At 51.6% G+C, this 16,798-nt stretch overlaps 1 protein-coding gene across 4 annotated transcripts; it reads right to left on the bottom strand.

The window, feature by feature from the left end:
- Window positions 1–243: 243 nt before the first annotated feature.
- On the bottom strand, window positions 244–5,621 carry TMEM106C (transmembrane protein 106C). Of its 4 annotated transcripts, none has more exons than XM_080810644.1 (8): window positions 5,522–5,621; window positions 4,725–4,936; window positions 3,762–3,825; window positions 3,106–3,265; window positions 2,874–3,014; window positions 2,380–2,429; window positions 1,827–1,880; window positions 244–945 (listed from the first exon to the last, which is right to left on the bottom strand). In XM_080810644.1, the coding sequence occupies exons 2-8, from the start codon at window positions 4,906–4,908 to the stop codon at window positions 849–851; spliced, it is 750 nt and encodes a 249-aa protein (XP_080666770.1). In that variant the 5' UTR covers window positions 4,909–4,936; window positions 5,522–5,621; the 3' UTR covers window positions 244–848. The 4 variants fall into 4 exon arrangements, with proteins under 4 accessions (XP_080666770.1, XP_080666768.1, XP_080666771.1 ...); XM_080810642.1 differs by having other exon boundaries at window positions 5,444–5,586; XM_080810645.1 differs by lacking the exon at window positions 5,522–5,621 and adding an exon at window positions 5,201–5,343.
- Window positions 5,622–16,798: the final 11,177 nt, after the last annotated feature.

Here is a 16,798-nt window from a genome sequence, read left to right as displayed (position 1 = left end):
CAGGTGTCTGCCCTACCTACAGAGCGAAGCATTCTGTCCTGGGAGAGCAGGTGGGCAGCCTGTCACCATGGGGGCCAGGTGGAGAGAGAAGCAAGGCTGCTGTGGCCAAGGGGAGCTCACGGGGACAGGGCAGTCAGGCTCCTCTTCCTCCTTCCCATCCTGTGCTGACCCACTTAGCAGGCAACTATTCTAGTCCCCCCAAGGTGGCTCCTAAGACATCCAGGTAATCAGAGGAGACGCAGATGAATCAAAAGCCGGGTTTATTTTTCTACCAAATCCTTAATCCATGTTCCAGCCAATGGATGAAGGGTAATCAAGCCTCACATAGACTTTTGGTAAAAACAATTGTAACTTTCTACAGGAAAAAGTTGTGGGTTTGGTTGAAGTTCCTAGGCATTTGTGAACAGGTGAAAAAAATTTCCCTATCAAACGATCTGTGCTTTCTTAGGTATTCAAACGTTCTCACCCTGCTGCCTCTTCTGTGCAGACGAGTGAGAACATTCTGCGGCTGCCCGAACAGTCCAACCTTCCCGTCACTCCACGATCTGCTAACCTAGAACCACCGTAGGGTTTCAGTGCGTAATGCCCCAAGAACAGCTGAAAAGACTGGAATTCAATTCTTCAAACTTGCTCTGAGTGCCTACTATTTGCTGGGCACAGGCTAGGCACTGGGCAGTGATTCTGCTGGTTCTGAGAAACACAGGTGGCACCACAGAGAGTTCTCTCTGCAAGTGGCAGAAACAACTTCTCCTCTACTTCTACCACCTGGGGTATTATGAAACTCAGGCCCTGGGAACAGATGTTGTCTCTTCTGGCAGGTGCTGCCATGGAAGAACCAAGAGCAGTTTCTAAACAGCCGTGGAATTTGCTCCACAATCCACATAGTGATGTGTCTCCAAGGAGCTCTGGGTCATGTGGCCAATGTATGAAATCTTCACTGAAGTTCTAGAGGGGGGGGAAAAAAACCAAGAAGAATAAATTCTGTTTTTGAGACAAAGTAAGAAAAATTGCCTAAATAACTTCTTGCAAGCTCAGGCAACAAAACCCATGGGCCCCAGATGCGTATCTTCATGGTTATGTAACCAGGAGACCAGAATTTCGTACATTCACAGAAAGGCTATGTCACGAGGCGACTTTCCCAAGAAGCGATTCTAAACTCAGGACAATTTGACCCCACAGGAAACTTCTGGCATTGTCTGGAGTCATTCTAGGGTGTTACAAATGAGGGCGAGGGGAAGCGGTGACTGTTCCTGGCACTTAGCAGGCAGAGGCCCGGGATGCTGTAGAATGTCTTGCTGTGCAAAGGACAGTTCCTGACAACAAAGGACTGTGAATCCTTTGCTGAGGCTGAGAAACCCTGCTCTAGACCCTCACACTTCACACGCCTGCAGCAGGGGCTTCTCATCTGTAGATTCCGTGGTCAAGATTCTAGGCCAGACCCTGCAGACCCAGGACACAGGGTAATTTGTGTGGACAGAAAGCAAGCTGGCCAAATGCTCAGTCCTTACACTTTGAGAAGCTTTTCAATTCTTTACTAGTCTCGTTAGGATTCTAAAGGGATCACAAAACTAGACCCAACTTCATGGAGAAAACTCTCTAGCTGCCAACTCCAAATCTGGAGATTTGTGATTTAGACCCTGCATCTAGGGGATACCCAAAGGTCTACTCTATCTGTGCCTGTAAGGCACTGGGTGTCCCCTCTTTGGTTAGGTGCCTCTGCCTTGTGGTTCACACAGCACCTCCCGAACAGAGGTGGTGAGGTCACACAGCCTGATGGGCCAGACACAAACACAAAGGCCAAGGGGACAGGGAGAAGAGCCACGTACCGCAGGAAGATCACTATATTGTGCACCAGGATATCGGGCAATGTGCAGAAGAAGCTACCGAACAGCAAACAGGGAGACAGTTTGGTTTTTAAAAAAAAAAAAAAAAAAAAAAAAAAAGGAAAAGAGAAGAAAAGAAAAGAAAAAGAATCATCAGAAGAGTGCTGAGTTACATGGTCAGCCCTACCTGGCGCCCCTGCCCTCCCCTTCCCTTCTGACCTAAGTGCTGCCAAGGCTCACTAGCTTAAAGTCCCCACAGTGTCCATGCACCCTTCCACATCATAATACCTTTTTTTTTTTTTTTCCAGACCCACCACAGAAATGCTGGAGCTTGGAGATGTTTCTGGTGGCTTACCGTTCTCTTAGAAATTCCAGCACCTCAGTCGTTTATCCAACAACACATCCTCCAAATAAACCTCAAGATGGCTAAGGCTTAGGGAATACATAGGCCAAAACCTGGGACTTAAGGGAGGACTGGCCCCAATCAACGGAGTACACTCTGAATCCCCTTCATCCAGCAGAGAGCACACATATAGAGAACAAACACTGTCCTTACTATACATAGGAAAATGGTCCTCCCATCTCAGCTTTCGCAGTAAAATTCACCTGAAAATAAGACACCAGCATCAGTCTGTGGCCAGACAGGCCTGCCTGACACAGAACAGTACTATTATCAGCAATCCATAGACCTGGGAGCATTCTTCTATCACATATAAAATACTTCCCCCAAGATGGTCCCTGACACAGACTGTGTCCCTTCTGAGGGGTCTTCCCTTCTGAGGGGCCAACAGACCTCAGACTGTAATACCTCCTCTTCTTGATTTGTAGTGAATTGTTTGCTCTTACAAATTCTTTTGTTCCCCTAACACTTAAATGTTGATTTTTCTCCTACTTTCTCATAATTACAGGGCATGTCAGATCTTCCTCACCAAACAGGTCCTACCAATGCAAATGAAATGGAAAGCAAAGTCATGAGGCTACAGCATCCCAGAGTCCCCTACTCCTCCTCCCTGAAGCCCATGGAGCAAGGACCCTAAGAGAACAGCATACCAGTTGCTCGCTCCGAGGTGGAATGAGGGAGACATTAGTGGTCACATATGTGCCAACCACTGTGTTCATGTACTGAACCTGGCTGGACAGGCTGGTCACTGCCACTGAGTAGAAGTTGGAGTTCCTGATTTTCAGGGTGGCCTGCATCAGGGCAAGTGAGAAAACAAGGATGAGTGTTCTGGGTCCAAAACTTGCAGGTGCATGATCTGGGAAGCAAGGCGCTACATCTTACCGTGATGGCAAGGATGACAAGGGAGTCCTGCTTATTAAATGTGACTTTCACCACTTTGATGCCGTCATCATCCACAAGGACCGAATGTGGAAACAGGAAGAAAACCACCAAACCAGATGCCAGGAGACAGAGCAGGACAGATAGGAGGACGTACTGCTTGCTGGAATGACACAGCACATAACCAGATGGGCAGTCAGATATCAAGGTCCAGTTAGTTAAGATAAAATGCAAAACCAGGAATGAGGGGAAGGGGAAAGTACAAAGAGCCAGGAACCACAAACCAGGGAGGAATGAGTGGAGTGGGGAGAAGCCTTTGACAACCCATTTGAATGCTGTCTGTCATCTGGGGAAAGAAGCTGAAGAGAGGAGCTTTGGGGACAGAAACATTTCCTCACCTCCCATGATACCCCTGTTCTCCAAAACCTTCCAAGTCAACTCTTTCACTTGGCCCTTGGAATATTTCTAGTAGTTTCCATAACCCCAGACTGTGATGGTGCAGAGACCTCTTGCTTGAGCCCATAGTATTAAAGGAAATGGAGAATTTACAAGAATAGACAACAAAAGTTTTCAAAAAGTTAGCTGGTGCTCATAAATATACGGGACTAGGGAAAGAAGGACAGAAGTAGGTATTGATAGGTGAGAGGCATGAAACTCACGTTCTCTGAGGGCGCAGTCTCTGATCACTGTGTGGGATCAAAGCCACCAACTCGTTTACTTGTTCTAGGAAAGAACCGAACAATTATTTTGGTATAAAAATAAATCCCACGCGCTGACGCCACTCTCCTTTATGTCGCACATCAACCTGCCGCCACACATGCTTGCCTGGAATTAGACATTTCTGTGATACAGGTTTCACATTTTGGGCCTAAGGAACAAGAAACAAATCTAGAGAGTGTGCCATAAATTGCAAAACATTAATCCTACCAGGACAGTGACATGGAGGTTGAGCAATCTAGGTTCCTGTTCTAGTATTACCCCATGGCCCGGAGCTGCCGAATGGCCTTGGGAAGTAGTCGTTCCCTCCCTAGGCCACTGTCTCCTCACGTGTCACAAGAAGGCATGTCCTATGAAGTGGATAGTTTCTAGGGTTCTTACCAGCTGCAAACACCTGTGACTCTCCATCTAAAGTGTTAAGGCTTTCTGAGGGCCAACTTAGTGACAGATGATCTTGTCCTTAGTGGAGGTGCCACTCCTGAGCATCTGTTTTTCTCTCCCCACTTGAAATGTTTCCAGACCCTGGGCTGTTAATGATTTACTCCCTGCTTCCTTGAAAAGAAGCTTCCAAGATGGTTCCCTTACAAAGCTGTGCCAGGCCTTATGAGTGAGAGCAATGAAGAGATGGGTCTGCCAACAGATCACACCGCGTAAAGCAAACTGAATGTTCCAACACAAGGAAACAAAGAACACAAGAGTGGAAGTGAAGAAGGGCTTTCAGATATAAGGAGGCCAACAGAAGTTGTGGAACCTACCCAAATTTATCAAGTCAGCTCAACTGGCTCCTGTCCAGGGCACTGTCTCTGACTATGACAGTACTGCCTAGAAGCAAGCTCTGCCTGGGAGATAGAGGAAGCCCTGTGCGTACCTTGGGAATCCTTCCCATGATTACCAAAGCCTCTCACCTGTCGGAATGTAACCTGTCCCCTGGCACGTGAGACAGGTGATGCTATCTCGACCGGTGAACTCCACATATGGGAACTGAGCGATGGCTTCTTCCTGCTCCCTGTCGGCCAGCAGATCCTCCCTGTTCTCTTTCTTTCGCTTGCTGTAAGAGGGGCGAGCAGAGGTGGAATGCTGGGACCCCATGGCCGGGATGTGCCACTTGTGTCATGTCCTAGGACATACAGAGGCAAGTGAATGCAGGTTAGTGGCCCCACCAAGCCAGGAGAGGGGAAACTGCATCTTTGTCTGAGAAAAGTGAAAACACAAAAATGACCAAACTGCCGTCCGTGATTTCAAACACCTGCACGTTTTCTACCAGGATCATCATTTTGTAGCAATGCTCCCCACCTCCCTCCCACCTGCTACATAAAGCCAGAGGAACAGCAACCCCTCCGCCAACCTGCCCAGCTCCTCACAGCCCGGGGACTCGGCGCACCCCAGCTCCCACCAGGTTCCAGCCTCGCCCCTTCCCGTCCACTATTTGCAAACTCTGTGCTCTCTCCTCGAGAAAACCTTCCCGGACAAACAACAAGCCCCAAATCAACAACAGGCCTCGGAGCTCCCCCTCCCCCTCCACTCCCAGCCCCGGGAGGCGGGCTCAGGTCACGCCCCCTGACAGAGTAACGCTTCGGGCCCACAAGAGTCGCCCAGGCGTGAGCGAACGCCGACGTCCCCAGACCTGCAGGGCGCCGACTCCTGGCAGCTCCTCTCCGGGCCGCACCCGCAGCTACCTGCCCGCTCCGGCAGGTTTACTTGCCTCTTCAGTCCTCGCAGCTGCTCGCACTAGCTGCGCACGCGCCGGAAGACCTGCCGCGCCGGAAGACCTGCCGCGCCGGAAGACCTGCCGCGCCGGGAAGGAGGTGGAGGGGGTGCGGCGTGGGGGAAACGCCGGCGTACGCTCGCGCATGCGCTCTTCGGAACCCAGCTGGCAGAGGGCGGTGGAGAGCGGCTCCCGGAGCAGACTAGGGGAGAGAGGGCGGATTGGGAGAGATGGCGACGCTCCGCTTCTTCAGAAAGGCTGGGAGGGGCCTGAGTCAAGTGTCCCGAGGCGCGTTGTCTCTGCCTGGGAACGGGGAAGGAGCCTGCGGCTGCCAAAGCCATTCTCAACTGCTGTTTGAGCACAGGGGCAGTGTGGACGCTGAGGGTGTAAACATGCTTAGAAGACATGGAAACTGCCCTTCTGCTGCTTTTAGGCGTCGCCTTCGCTAGTCGTCCACACACACGAAGGCATGCACGGAAGGGGTTAGAGAACACTTTTAAAAGTGTGGATTTCGGGGCGCCTGGGTGGCTCAGTGGGTTAAAGCCTCTGCCTTCGGCTCGGGTCATTGATCCCAGAGCCCTGGAATCGAGCCCCGCGTCGGGCTCTCTGCTCAGCGGGGAGCCTGCTTCCCCCTCTCTGTCTGCCTGCCTCTCTGCCTACTTGTGATCTCTGTCAAATAAATAAAATATTTTTTTTAAAAAAGTGTGGGTTTCCCCCCTGCTTGTGCTCTCTCTCTCTCTCTCTTTCTCTCTTTGTCAAATAAATAAAATCTTTTAAAAAATAAAAGGGTGGGTTTCTTTGTACACACTACCAAGTTAAGCTTAGCCTGCAGCAGAGGGCAGACATTAAGCAGGTGACATTGCTTAAGATGATGCTGGAGAGAGGAGAGATTCTGAACTGAGCAGCAATGGGGAGGGAAGCTGGTGACCTCCGAGGTCCACCACCTCTGTATCTCTTTCCTCATTATGTGGGAAGGCTGCGTGCTCCTGTTGTCTAGCCCCCTGCCCAACTGCTGGTCACAGTCGGTCCACTGAGCCTTTAGAGTAAGAAGAGCTGAAAAAGACATAGTGAATGATACTTGGGAAAGAGCATAAGGCCGACTTTACTAAAGGGGGCCATGGCAATGGGTATAAGGATGGATGCAATTCAGGGCACCTGGGTGGCTCAGTGGTTTAAGCCACTGCCTTTGGCTCAGGTCATGATCTCAGGGTCCTGGAATCGAGTCCCGCATGGGGCTCGCTGCTTGGCAGGGAGCCTGCTTCCCTCTCACTCTCTCTGCCTGCCTCTCTGCCTACTTGTGATCTCTCTCTGTCAAATAAATAAATAAAATCTTTAAAAAAAAAAAAAAAAGGATGGATGCAATTCGGACCTGCTGTGGGGGGAAGGGATTGGGCACAGCTCTGAGTACATGGGCAAATAGGAATTCAGAGCCAAGGAGCAGAGTGGGGGTCAGTGGATGGAAAATTACTAAGAGGAAACATCAAGGGTAAGAAGAATTCTGGCTAAACTGACCTGACAGGATTCTTGCTGAAGACAGGCCAGAGTGATCAGACATCACCTGGGGGATGGTGGAATGATCAGGTATCCAGAGTTGGGAGTTCTTGCTAAAACTGGATTCTGCAATAAGCACACAGATGGGCCTATGAGAAGTTTTAGGAACCGACTAAAGTTTGGTCAAGCAAAGAATGTTTATCAGAAGGAACAAGGAGCCATTGTTCCTCTTTTTCTACCTCTCAGCCTGTACCTTCTCTTTCCTGAAATCTGGTCTTCACCTCTCTCTTTGCAAGCTCTATACTAACTTATATTCTTTATTTATACAAATCTTATTTTGTTTGGGACAACAGTATTCTCAGTTTAAAATACATCTCTCTGCCTTTCTTGCCATGTGACTCAGTTTGAGCCAATGAGATATAAGCAGAGGTTGTGTGGCGCTCCCTGGAAAGCTCCTTAAAAGGGGCAGAGACTCAACTGGTCCTTTGACCTTCCTCTTCCTGTCTGTAATTTGGACTTGATGTTGGAGAGAGGGCAGCCATCTTGTGACCACAAGGCAAGAAATGCATGTTGCAGGAGGCTGGGTAGGAGCATATAAGGAGCCTCGGTCCCTGTGGCATTTGGAGCCACATTCAGGCCCTGGACTACCTATCTTATGACTTCTTATTACATGAGAAAGATAATCAATCCCCACCAAAATTGTGTTTTGTGGGGTTTAATCTTAAAAGATACAGACATAGACCTAGCTAAGGGTAAAGCCTGTGATGGCTTTAATCACACACTACAAAGGCCATGCTTAGGTTTCTATCCTCTTCTAATATCTGCCCTTAGTAGGAGGGAGGCCTCTTTCCTGTGTGAGGCCTTTCTTCCAAGTTCAGCTTTCTTGTCTGAGGACCCACTTCTGATAGGGAATTTACCTGGGGAATCTGGGGAATGAGCCCACCCTCTTGTCACCCAGTGTTGCCTCACCCTGAGGCCTCTATTGGAACCCTGCCAAGGACTGATGTCCACACTACAGATGGACATTACAGAAGTTCCCGGCTGTCCCAGGAGCAGGGACACTGAAGAGGCAGCAGCCTGATTTACACCAGCTTAAGAGGAGGGGGAGACCAGGGGAAGGGAATGGGCCAAGCACTTGGGCCTGTGGTGAGGGTAGAAAGGACTTTGGGTAGGTAGGGGCTGTGAAGGGGCCCTGGGGACTTAATCAGCAGAACCCCTGAGACTTTCTCACAGTCAGCTTCCAAAGTGGGTCTGGTACAGATAAACTATGCTCTCCATTGTGGCTCTCGGATCTCCTTGTCTCCCCAGGACCCAGCTCAACACCTGCATCGCAGGCCATCAGTAAACGTTTGCGGAATGGGTCAGCCTGAAGGCTGATCAGCACAGCCTGAGGGAGTAATCCCAGCATCCGCCCGTGCCATCCGGGAGGCGGTTTTAATTGGGCAGCACATTCCTGAGGAGACACCCATCACTTCTCACCTTTGCCTGCTTTCCAGCTTTGTCTCACCATCCTGGTTATGAGCAGTGAGGTTACTGCAGACATGAGCTCACTGGGGCGCTCCGGGTGGGCCAGGGCAGAGCAGGGCCAGCTGGGGATCCCCACACGCCCAGCCTCTTCCATGTCTCCAGGTGCTCTAGGTAGCCCTGGCTGCCCATGCCAAGAGCAGGAGAGGCCCCAAGAGAGAGGGGGAGGCAGGGGACCGGCTCTGCTCTGCTCTGAACCTCCCCCTCAACCCTGGGCCAGGACCGTACAGGGGAGCGTTTGGGACTCTGGCAGTCTCCCTCTGCACTGACACAGAGGCTGAGGGTGTAGAGCTGGGAGCGCTTCATTCTTCTCCCTTTTGGTGGGTCTTCATTCTGCTCCCTTTATTCCACACAAAAGTGAGCTTGCTTGAAGTTAAGTTATGTGAAAGAGTCGGCACTTGCTTCTTTGAGCCCAGGAAGCAGGCCACAACCATGTCACGCTCTCTCATCCTCGTACAATGTGCCACAGGCCTCTGGTTTGGGGGATGTGACAGCTTCCCTGGGGCTTGGGTATCTTTGCCTGGGCTGGCAGAGCTGGTGCCCAGGGACCAGAAGGCCTGAGGCATAGTGCAGCCATTCCCTACAGCGATACCAGGGCCGGGGTCTCAAATTCTCACAGACCCTCCAGCAGGCTCCCTTTCCCCCATCTCTCCCTGCTCTCCCCATGGTTCCCCCTCTCCTCAGTGGCACTTCAAGAACATCCGGTGTCATCTCTCCAGTGAGCTGAGCCCTTGAATAAAGACAGTAGAGGGCATTTGCTTAAAACAATCCTTTAAGAACGATTTCCACCCCACAGACATCAAAGAAACCCAAAGGACCATTATCTCTTTGGAAGGCAGGACTGTCATATAGGGAAAACCAAAACACAAGCTAACGTCTTAAAACAAACACCAGAACCAGATTCTCTTGTAGGGGGACTTGCAGATTGAGGAGACAAATTCCTGGCCCCCAAACACTGGTAACAACTGTTCCTAAGGCCCGCGTGATGGCTGTGGGGGCCTTGGGCCTTAGTAAATGCCAAGAGTCCCTCCGCCGCTGACAACCTCCGAGGAACACGCACGGTGAGTCAAACCTGTGTGTCCGCTATACACACGTGATATACCCCATGCGGCTTCCACCCCTACAGGACTTGTCGCCCCTGGGCACCCCCTCCTGGAAGTTCTGGACCTCCTGAATGGGAAATGTGTGACATTTAAATGTGCAACACCCGCAGGCCAGGTGTGGGAGGAAGTTGCCTAGGCTGGGGAACTGGGGAAGCCAAGGGTGGGCGCGCTGGATTTGAACTCCTCGGTGAGTGTTGGATGGAACCTGAGCAGGAGTCGGCCAGTCTTCCTCGTCAACCTCCCCCAGCACTGCCTCTCTCCCCGCCTGTGCCAGCCTCAGGGACAAACCTCGTGGCCAAACAGATCCACACCTGGCTGTTGTCAGAAACTGCAGTTAAGCTCTTATCTGCGTGTGCAGCTGTGCTGGGCGTTGTGCCTCCGCCCCCAGTAGCCTCTGTCTGAGACCCACCGCACAAATGGAAGAGGGACAAGCTGTGAATGAGGGGATGCCCCGTGCAAAGCAGGCAGTGAAAACTGTGGGTGAGGAGTGAGGGAGCCACAGGGCAGAGCCTGAGGACAGATGGTAGAGGTGAGCTTCAAGAGGATTTGAGAAAAACAAAATCCACACTCAACCCCATCCCTAAAGTCAACTGTCTGAAAGAGCTCTTGGCATCTTCTCCTCTCCAGCTACAGTCAGGCCTTGTCCCATCTTTTGCCGAGGCAATACAGCCTTCTTAGTAGGTTTCCCGGCTTAAAAAAAGTAATAGTTCCCTGAGTATCTGTTACGTGTCAGGCCCTGTAGTAGGCACTAGCTTCACGTTTAGTTCTCTCAACAACTCTGAAGACTAGGTATCAACACCGCCATTTAATGGATGGGGGCCTCCGTGGCTCAGAGAGGTGAAGCATCCTGCCCAATGTCGCACAGCTGGAATACGAACACCACTCCATCTCCGGCCACCTGCCCTTCTGGCTCTTCCTCCATGCTCCATTGAGGGAGTGGTCTAGTCTTGTAGTCCTTTAATAAAATGCAAATGGAAATCCTACCACTCTGCTTCTTAAAACCTTCAGAGGCTCCTCACAGGCTTCAGGAAAAGACCCAAACCCCTTCCAAAGCTTGCAAGGCCCTTTCCACTCTCCTGCTGCTTTCTTCCCGCTCACCACACACTCCAACCACAGAAGACTATTTGCAACTCCCTAAACGCGCTGGCTGTGTATGTGCTTGCTCATTCTGTCCTCTCTGTGTAGGACATTCTTTTCTCCCTGCCCCACCCCACTCCACGCCCCATTTCCTGCACCCAGAGAGATCCTACACAGCCATGCAAGCCTCGCCCAGATGCCACTCAGCAGTCTTCCTGCACACTGATCTCCTGCCATCCCCATCCCTGTACACATGCCCCTCAGCATCAGTGCGGCGCCGTCCCACCAGTCCACTGGACTCGTCTCCAGCCCCTGGGCTCTCCCCGCTATATGGTAACAGCCTTCTGAACCAGGGTGGATGTCCTGTTGGACTGCAAACTCCCCAAGGGCAGGGATGGTGTCCCCGGAGCCCAGAAGAAAGCCTGGCAGAGAGTAGGAGATCCCTAAATATTTTGTTGAGTGAGATGGATGAATGAGCTGGGTGGGGAGCACCTTAGGGTAGGGACAGTGTCATAGTCACAGGACACATTCTATGTCCCCATCTCATGGCACGTGCTTGGTACCCAGTGGCCATGCAGTCATGGTGAATGACTAGAGGCAGGAGGAGAGAGGACAGAGGGCAGCAGAGGAGAGGGAAGGCTGGACTTATGTGGCAGTATAGGCCCATGCACAGCTCTGTTCCTTCCGCCAGGGGGCGCGAGAGGCCCAGCACCTGAGGTCTCCACCCGGGAAGTTCTCTCCCCCTTGGGGCTCAGCCTTAAAACCTGCAGAGGTTTGGGGTTGCTCCCCTCCACAGAAGGGTCCAGGAGGTGGTCAGCTTCTAAAGGAAGGAGCCCACCCAAAGCTGGGTTACTGCAGCAGCAGGCCTGGGACTGGCCGGCCAGCCCTTGCCTGGTGGGACAGGAAGCAGCCCGCTCCTGGGATCTGGAGGTGCCCGTGGGCAGCCCATCCTGGGACAGTTAGGGACCTGCAGCTGGCGGCTATGGTCAGGGCCTAACTGGTTCAGACCTGGGAATGGGCTCAGAGGCCCTCACATCATGGGCATGGAGGCAACTGGTCTGCAGAAATTCCTGAACACTAGCAACTTGTTAGAACTCACAGCTCTGTCTCCTGGCTCTACCCCATGCCAGTCAAGGCCAACCCAATCTTTCAGGGAGTCCAGGCCCTGGGAGACAGTGACAAACAGGACATAGTCCCTGCCCTCCAGGTGCTCCCCTGTCCTCCGTGGAAGCCCTGCACCTGCCTCCTTCCAGTGGCTTCTGGAGCCAGATGGCTGCATGGAATCCTGGCTCAGCCTCTCCCTGCTCTGTGACCTTGGGCACTGACCTTAACCCCTTCTGTGCCTCAGGTTCCTCATGAGGAACGTTGTTAAAATGATGGAATAAGTTATTCCCTGACAGCCTCTTAGGAGAGTGTCTGTCAGGTAGTAAGCGTTCAATAAATCAGAACCATCATCAAGGTTATGATGCCCTGTCCACTGGCCCTCAGAAGCTTACAGTTGAAGGCATACTGGAGAATAGCTAGACCGGTGTCCTGGCAGTATTGCCACCATCTTTGCTTTAGCTTTGAGCATCCCCCCCGCTGGTCATTTCAAGTCCATAGGTGTGGAGAAGAGGGCCCAGTAGGACTCAGAGGACTCTCAGCTCATGGGACTTTTGGATCTGAAAGGGAGCACACCAGACAGATCCAGGGAGAGAACTGAGGCCCAGAGACGCCAAGTGACCTGGTAAAGGTCGCAGACACAAGTAGAGGCAGGACAGGGAGAAGAATCTGGTCCAATGACCCACCATCTTATCTCTTGGGGTCTTTGGGCCACACGGCTGTGTGGTCACTCTAGTGAGCCATCCATCCCGACCACGATAGCTTGGTGATTTCTGTCTAAATTAAATGGCCCCAAACATTTGTATAAAAAAGAGTTTTTGATTATTCTTGTTTTGTCTTTCAGCCCTTCTTACGGACAAGGGGACAGTACAAAGAGTGAGAGTGAGAGAACTGGGCGGGTAAGGGAGGTGTCAGAGGTGAGAGGCAGCCACGGGTGCTGGAGATGGACCGTGAATCCGGATCACTGTCCACAATGGTGGCCTGGCATCCCTCTCCTCTCAGTACTGGGCTGCTGTGAGAACAGCCTCTTGTGTGGTGGGTGCCACACTTAGGGAGCCGGGCCTCTTGGGTCCTGTTTCTACGTCTGCTCCTGCCTCCACTTTCTCTGCTCTTAGGGTTGTGGCCCTACCACTGAGCTTAGTCCCTCAATCCCCATTCTCCTTCCAGAAGGAACATATGTTACTTCCTCCATGAAGCACTTCTGTCCTGGCCCCCTGTCGGGGACCATCTCATGTTAATTTGTTTATACTTCTCTCCTCTTGTGTGATCCTGGAGAGGCAGCCTAGCCCTCAGTGACTGAGAGCTTGGATTCTGGAACCCCTGGGCATAGAGCCCGACTGCTATACCGCTTGTATGGTGGTGTGTGAGTTCCTTAACTTCTGCATGCCTCAGTCTGCTCCTCCGTGAGATGGGGAGAACAATACTACCTTCCTCCCAGGATTGATAAGGCTTTGAGTGAGTGGATGCGTGTGAAGTGCTTAGACCAGCACCTTGTGCGTAGGAAATCCTGTCTCAGTGGAGGCTGTTGTCATTGGTATGCTCCTGTTGGTGCCCTACCTTCTCCTTAAGCCCACAGCTCCTTGAGGGCAGGGTCCCCCTCTTTTACTTAAGCCAATCTGTGTCACCCCCCCACAGTGGGTCCTTGCAGACTGTTTGCGGAGCAATGATGGGACACGAATGCCCTCTCCGTGGTCTGCCACCGGGTCCCCTGCAGAGCAGGGTTGTCTTCTTGGCTGGGGCCCTTCCTCTCACAGCCCCGCCCCAACTCCGGCAACTTTCCCTGGCAGCTCACACATTCCCCACTAACTTTAGGTTTGGCTTCCAGCTGTGGTTGGATTTTTCTGTTTGAAAAAATATTTTAAGCAGCTGGTGGGGAAGGGGTGGAGAGGCGGGGAAAGAATAATAAATAAACTAGTGAAAGGAAGATTGTCTAAGTGACTTGAAGCTGCCACTGCCCACAGCTCAGTCTCCAGGTCATGCCAAGGGCTGAGGAGCTATCAGGTGACTGGGGGTAGGAGGGGACACCCTGGTGGCTCCCCAGGCTGAGGAGAGAGCCTCGCTGCCGCTCACAAGCATCTCTTTCGTCGGCTTTCGCTTTATGGCTCGCATGAACTCTGAAGATGCAAGAAGTAAACAGACAGAAAGAGTTGCTCTGCAGCAGGCAGGATTGAGGTTAGACACTGGAAAGAACTTACAATCAGCACCTATGCCTGAAACCCGCCCTTATTTCACCCAAGACCTGTTTTTCTCCAGAGCTCGACTTCCTTCTCAGCCTTGATGACACAATATCTCAGAGAGCCCCCCCATTCCCTCAGGGGCTTCCCATTCCCCCAACAACACCCTGTGCTCCTCAACTTCAGAGAGAAGTGCCATCCTCCCGCAACTCCAGATTCATCAGCGGCCTCTTCCCTCTCCATTCTCCTCTGCGTTTGAGGCCTGCAGGCTCTTTTCCAAAACCTTCACCTTAGTCACCTCCCTACTGGTGGGGGGTGCTCAGCCAGAGACCACCTTCCCAGCTGGCAGAGGCCCAGGCTAAGGGCCAGAAGCAGGGGCCATGGGCTACCCCGCACACGGATGGAAGTTTTGCGCTGCCCCTGTGCTGGCCGGGGAGGATTGCTGAGATAGAGACCCACAGAAATTCAGGGATTCAGGCAGAGAAAGTAAATCATAGAGTCGAACAGAAGCCAAGTCAGAAAGAGACAGGGAGCAAGTCAGATGTGGGGGTAGGGAACTGACGGCCACTAGGCAGTGGCCCTGGCCAGACCCACATGGAAATTCCTGTGGTCTCTGACGGCAGGGTGGGCTCAGCCCTGAGGGATGCCTGGTGCCATTGAGTGTGTGTATGGGGGCGGACCATGGGGTCTCAGGCCTGGGTGGGCAGGGAGGTCCTGACCTCCACTCCAGGTCCTTCTGAGGGCTCCCTCCACTGGAGTCACAGCCCGTAAGGACAGTGATTCCCCTGTATAGACTGGGCTCTGGAGCCTTGAGGAGCTGTTGTGGGAAGAGCAGAGTGCCTTGCAGTCTTGGAAGCAAGGAGCAGGAGTAGGAGAGGATGGGAATTGGGCGGGAGGGGGGGGCTGACTTTTCAGGCGAGAGCAGGAAATGGCTGGGCCTGAGGACCAAGGAAGTGGCTGGGCTGTTGAGGAGTAAGGGGTGGTGGGTGGGGGTGGAGAGTAGGCGGTCTGGGTTTCAGAGCGCTTTGCTCTTTGCGGAGTGAGGATTACTCTGGCCAGGAAGTCTGAGTGGGAGGATGTGCCCACAGTGCTCAGCAGTCTGCAGGGGCAAGGTCCCATAGGGAAGAGCCGGCTCAGGACTGTGAGTGGAGTGACAGCTGTCTTCGAGGCATCTCCCCTAATCATGCACACCCTAGAGGCACGTCTGCCCTCAGGTCTCCCCTGGCGAGGAAGACAACACAGGTTTAAACTTATAACTGAAATCGCTACTTATTAGGTGACCCTTACCTCTGGCTAACTTGGACCACAGCGAAATTTCAAGTCCCAGAGGCTGCTAAGGGGGCACAAATGGGAATTTGTACTTCCTAATACAATTGTACATTTATGCAGAACACGAAACCTTGCAAAGCATTCTTTTCTTAGTAAGAAAAGTAAGATTTCTATTAAACATATATGTAGAGTTTAATAAATAATTTAAATCATACACCCATGTTTCTACGGGCCAGGTCGAGAAATAGAGTACCATCAGCACCCCGGAAGTCCTGTGTGCCTCCCTCATTGGCCCCACCCCTCTGCCCCAGAGGGAACTGTCTCCTGACTTTTGTGATCATCATTTCCTTGTTTATCTTCCAAAGCATTTAGTCTCTTAGATAGTATCATCTTTGAGTTTCACAGTAACCTTATTATTCCCACTTTACAGATGAGAATACTGAGGCTCAGAAAGGTTAGATAACAAGTCAAGGGCCACCCAACCAGTAAGTGGAAAACCAGGAGGATATTTGGATTGGCTGATGCCTGGGGCAGTTTCTTAGTCAAATCAGAATCCCTGGGACATCTCTGGTGTTGGAATGTCAGAGCGCGGCTCCCCAGTGCCCAGAGAAGGGGGAGGCCCTCTTCACAGCCAAGTCAGGTGCTTCCCTCCTGGATTTGTTGTCTCTCCTGACTCCCTAGGGCCTGGCTGTTTGGGAACCTGGCAAGAAAGGATGGAGGCCCAGGGGAGAGTAGCTGGAAGTTAGGGAAGCTACCCTCTAGCTAGAAGGAGCTAGAAGACCATCTGGGATGGGATGGATGCCTAGAAAGGGCCCTGCTTGACACATGCCAAAGCAGCCTGGGACCAGGAGGATATGCCTGAGCCAGGTGTGTGCCCAAGTCTTTGCCAGACTTATCAGCAGGGTCCTCCTTGGTGGGCCAGGTGTGGTTGGTGTGAGCACAGGTGTGTGAGTGTGTGAGTACCTGGCATGTCCATGTGTCTGGCTCTATCTGCACACTTGGACTGCTTGCAACCATCCCCCAAGTCTTTTTTTTTTTTTTTTTGATTATTCATTGTTGTTACAGAAATTTCTAATACAAAAGTCTCTCCTTTTTTTCTAATTCTAATCCAAATGATCCCAAACATAATTTCTTTTAACAATTCAGCATGTATCCTTCCATACTTCTTTCTAAGCACAAATAGTTATTTAGATACATGTATCTAAAGACAACAGTTGTTAATTAATAGTTGTTCATTAATAGTTGTTCATTAAAAATAATTATTTCTAAGAAAATAGTATCAGAATCTACATACTGTTTTTCAACTTTTTTTCACTGACTATACCTTGGTTATCTTCCCTGTCAGTCTATATAGATTTCTTTCACTTTTTTTTTAACAGCTGAAGAGTACTCCACCAAAAAGATGCACCATCATGTGTCTAATGGGGCTCACTCCTCTGTAACCCAGCTCCCCCAGTCTTCCTGAGGTGGGGGGCATGGTGCAGCAGGATGCAGAGATGGGCCTGACCCTGGGAGGCAGCCCCGTTCCAGCTGCC

This window comes from Martes martes, assembly GCF_963455335.1.
Source record: "Martes martes genome assembly, chromosome: 8".
Taxonomy (NCBI): domain Eukaryota; kingdom Metazoa; phylum Chordata; class Mammalia; order Carnivora; family Mustelidae; genus Martes; species Martes martes.
This window is presented reverse-complemented; position numbering and strand designations above follow the sequence as displayed.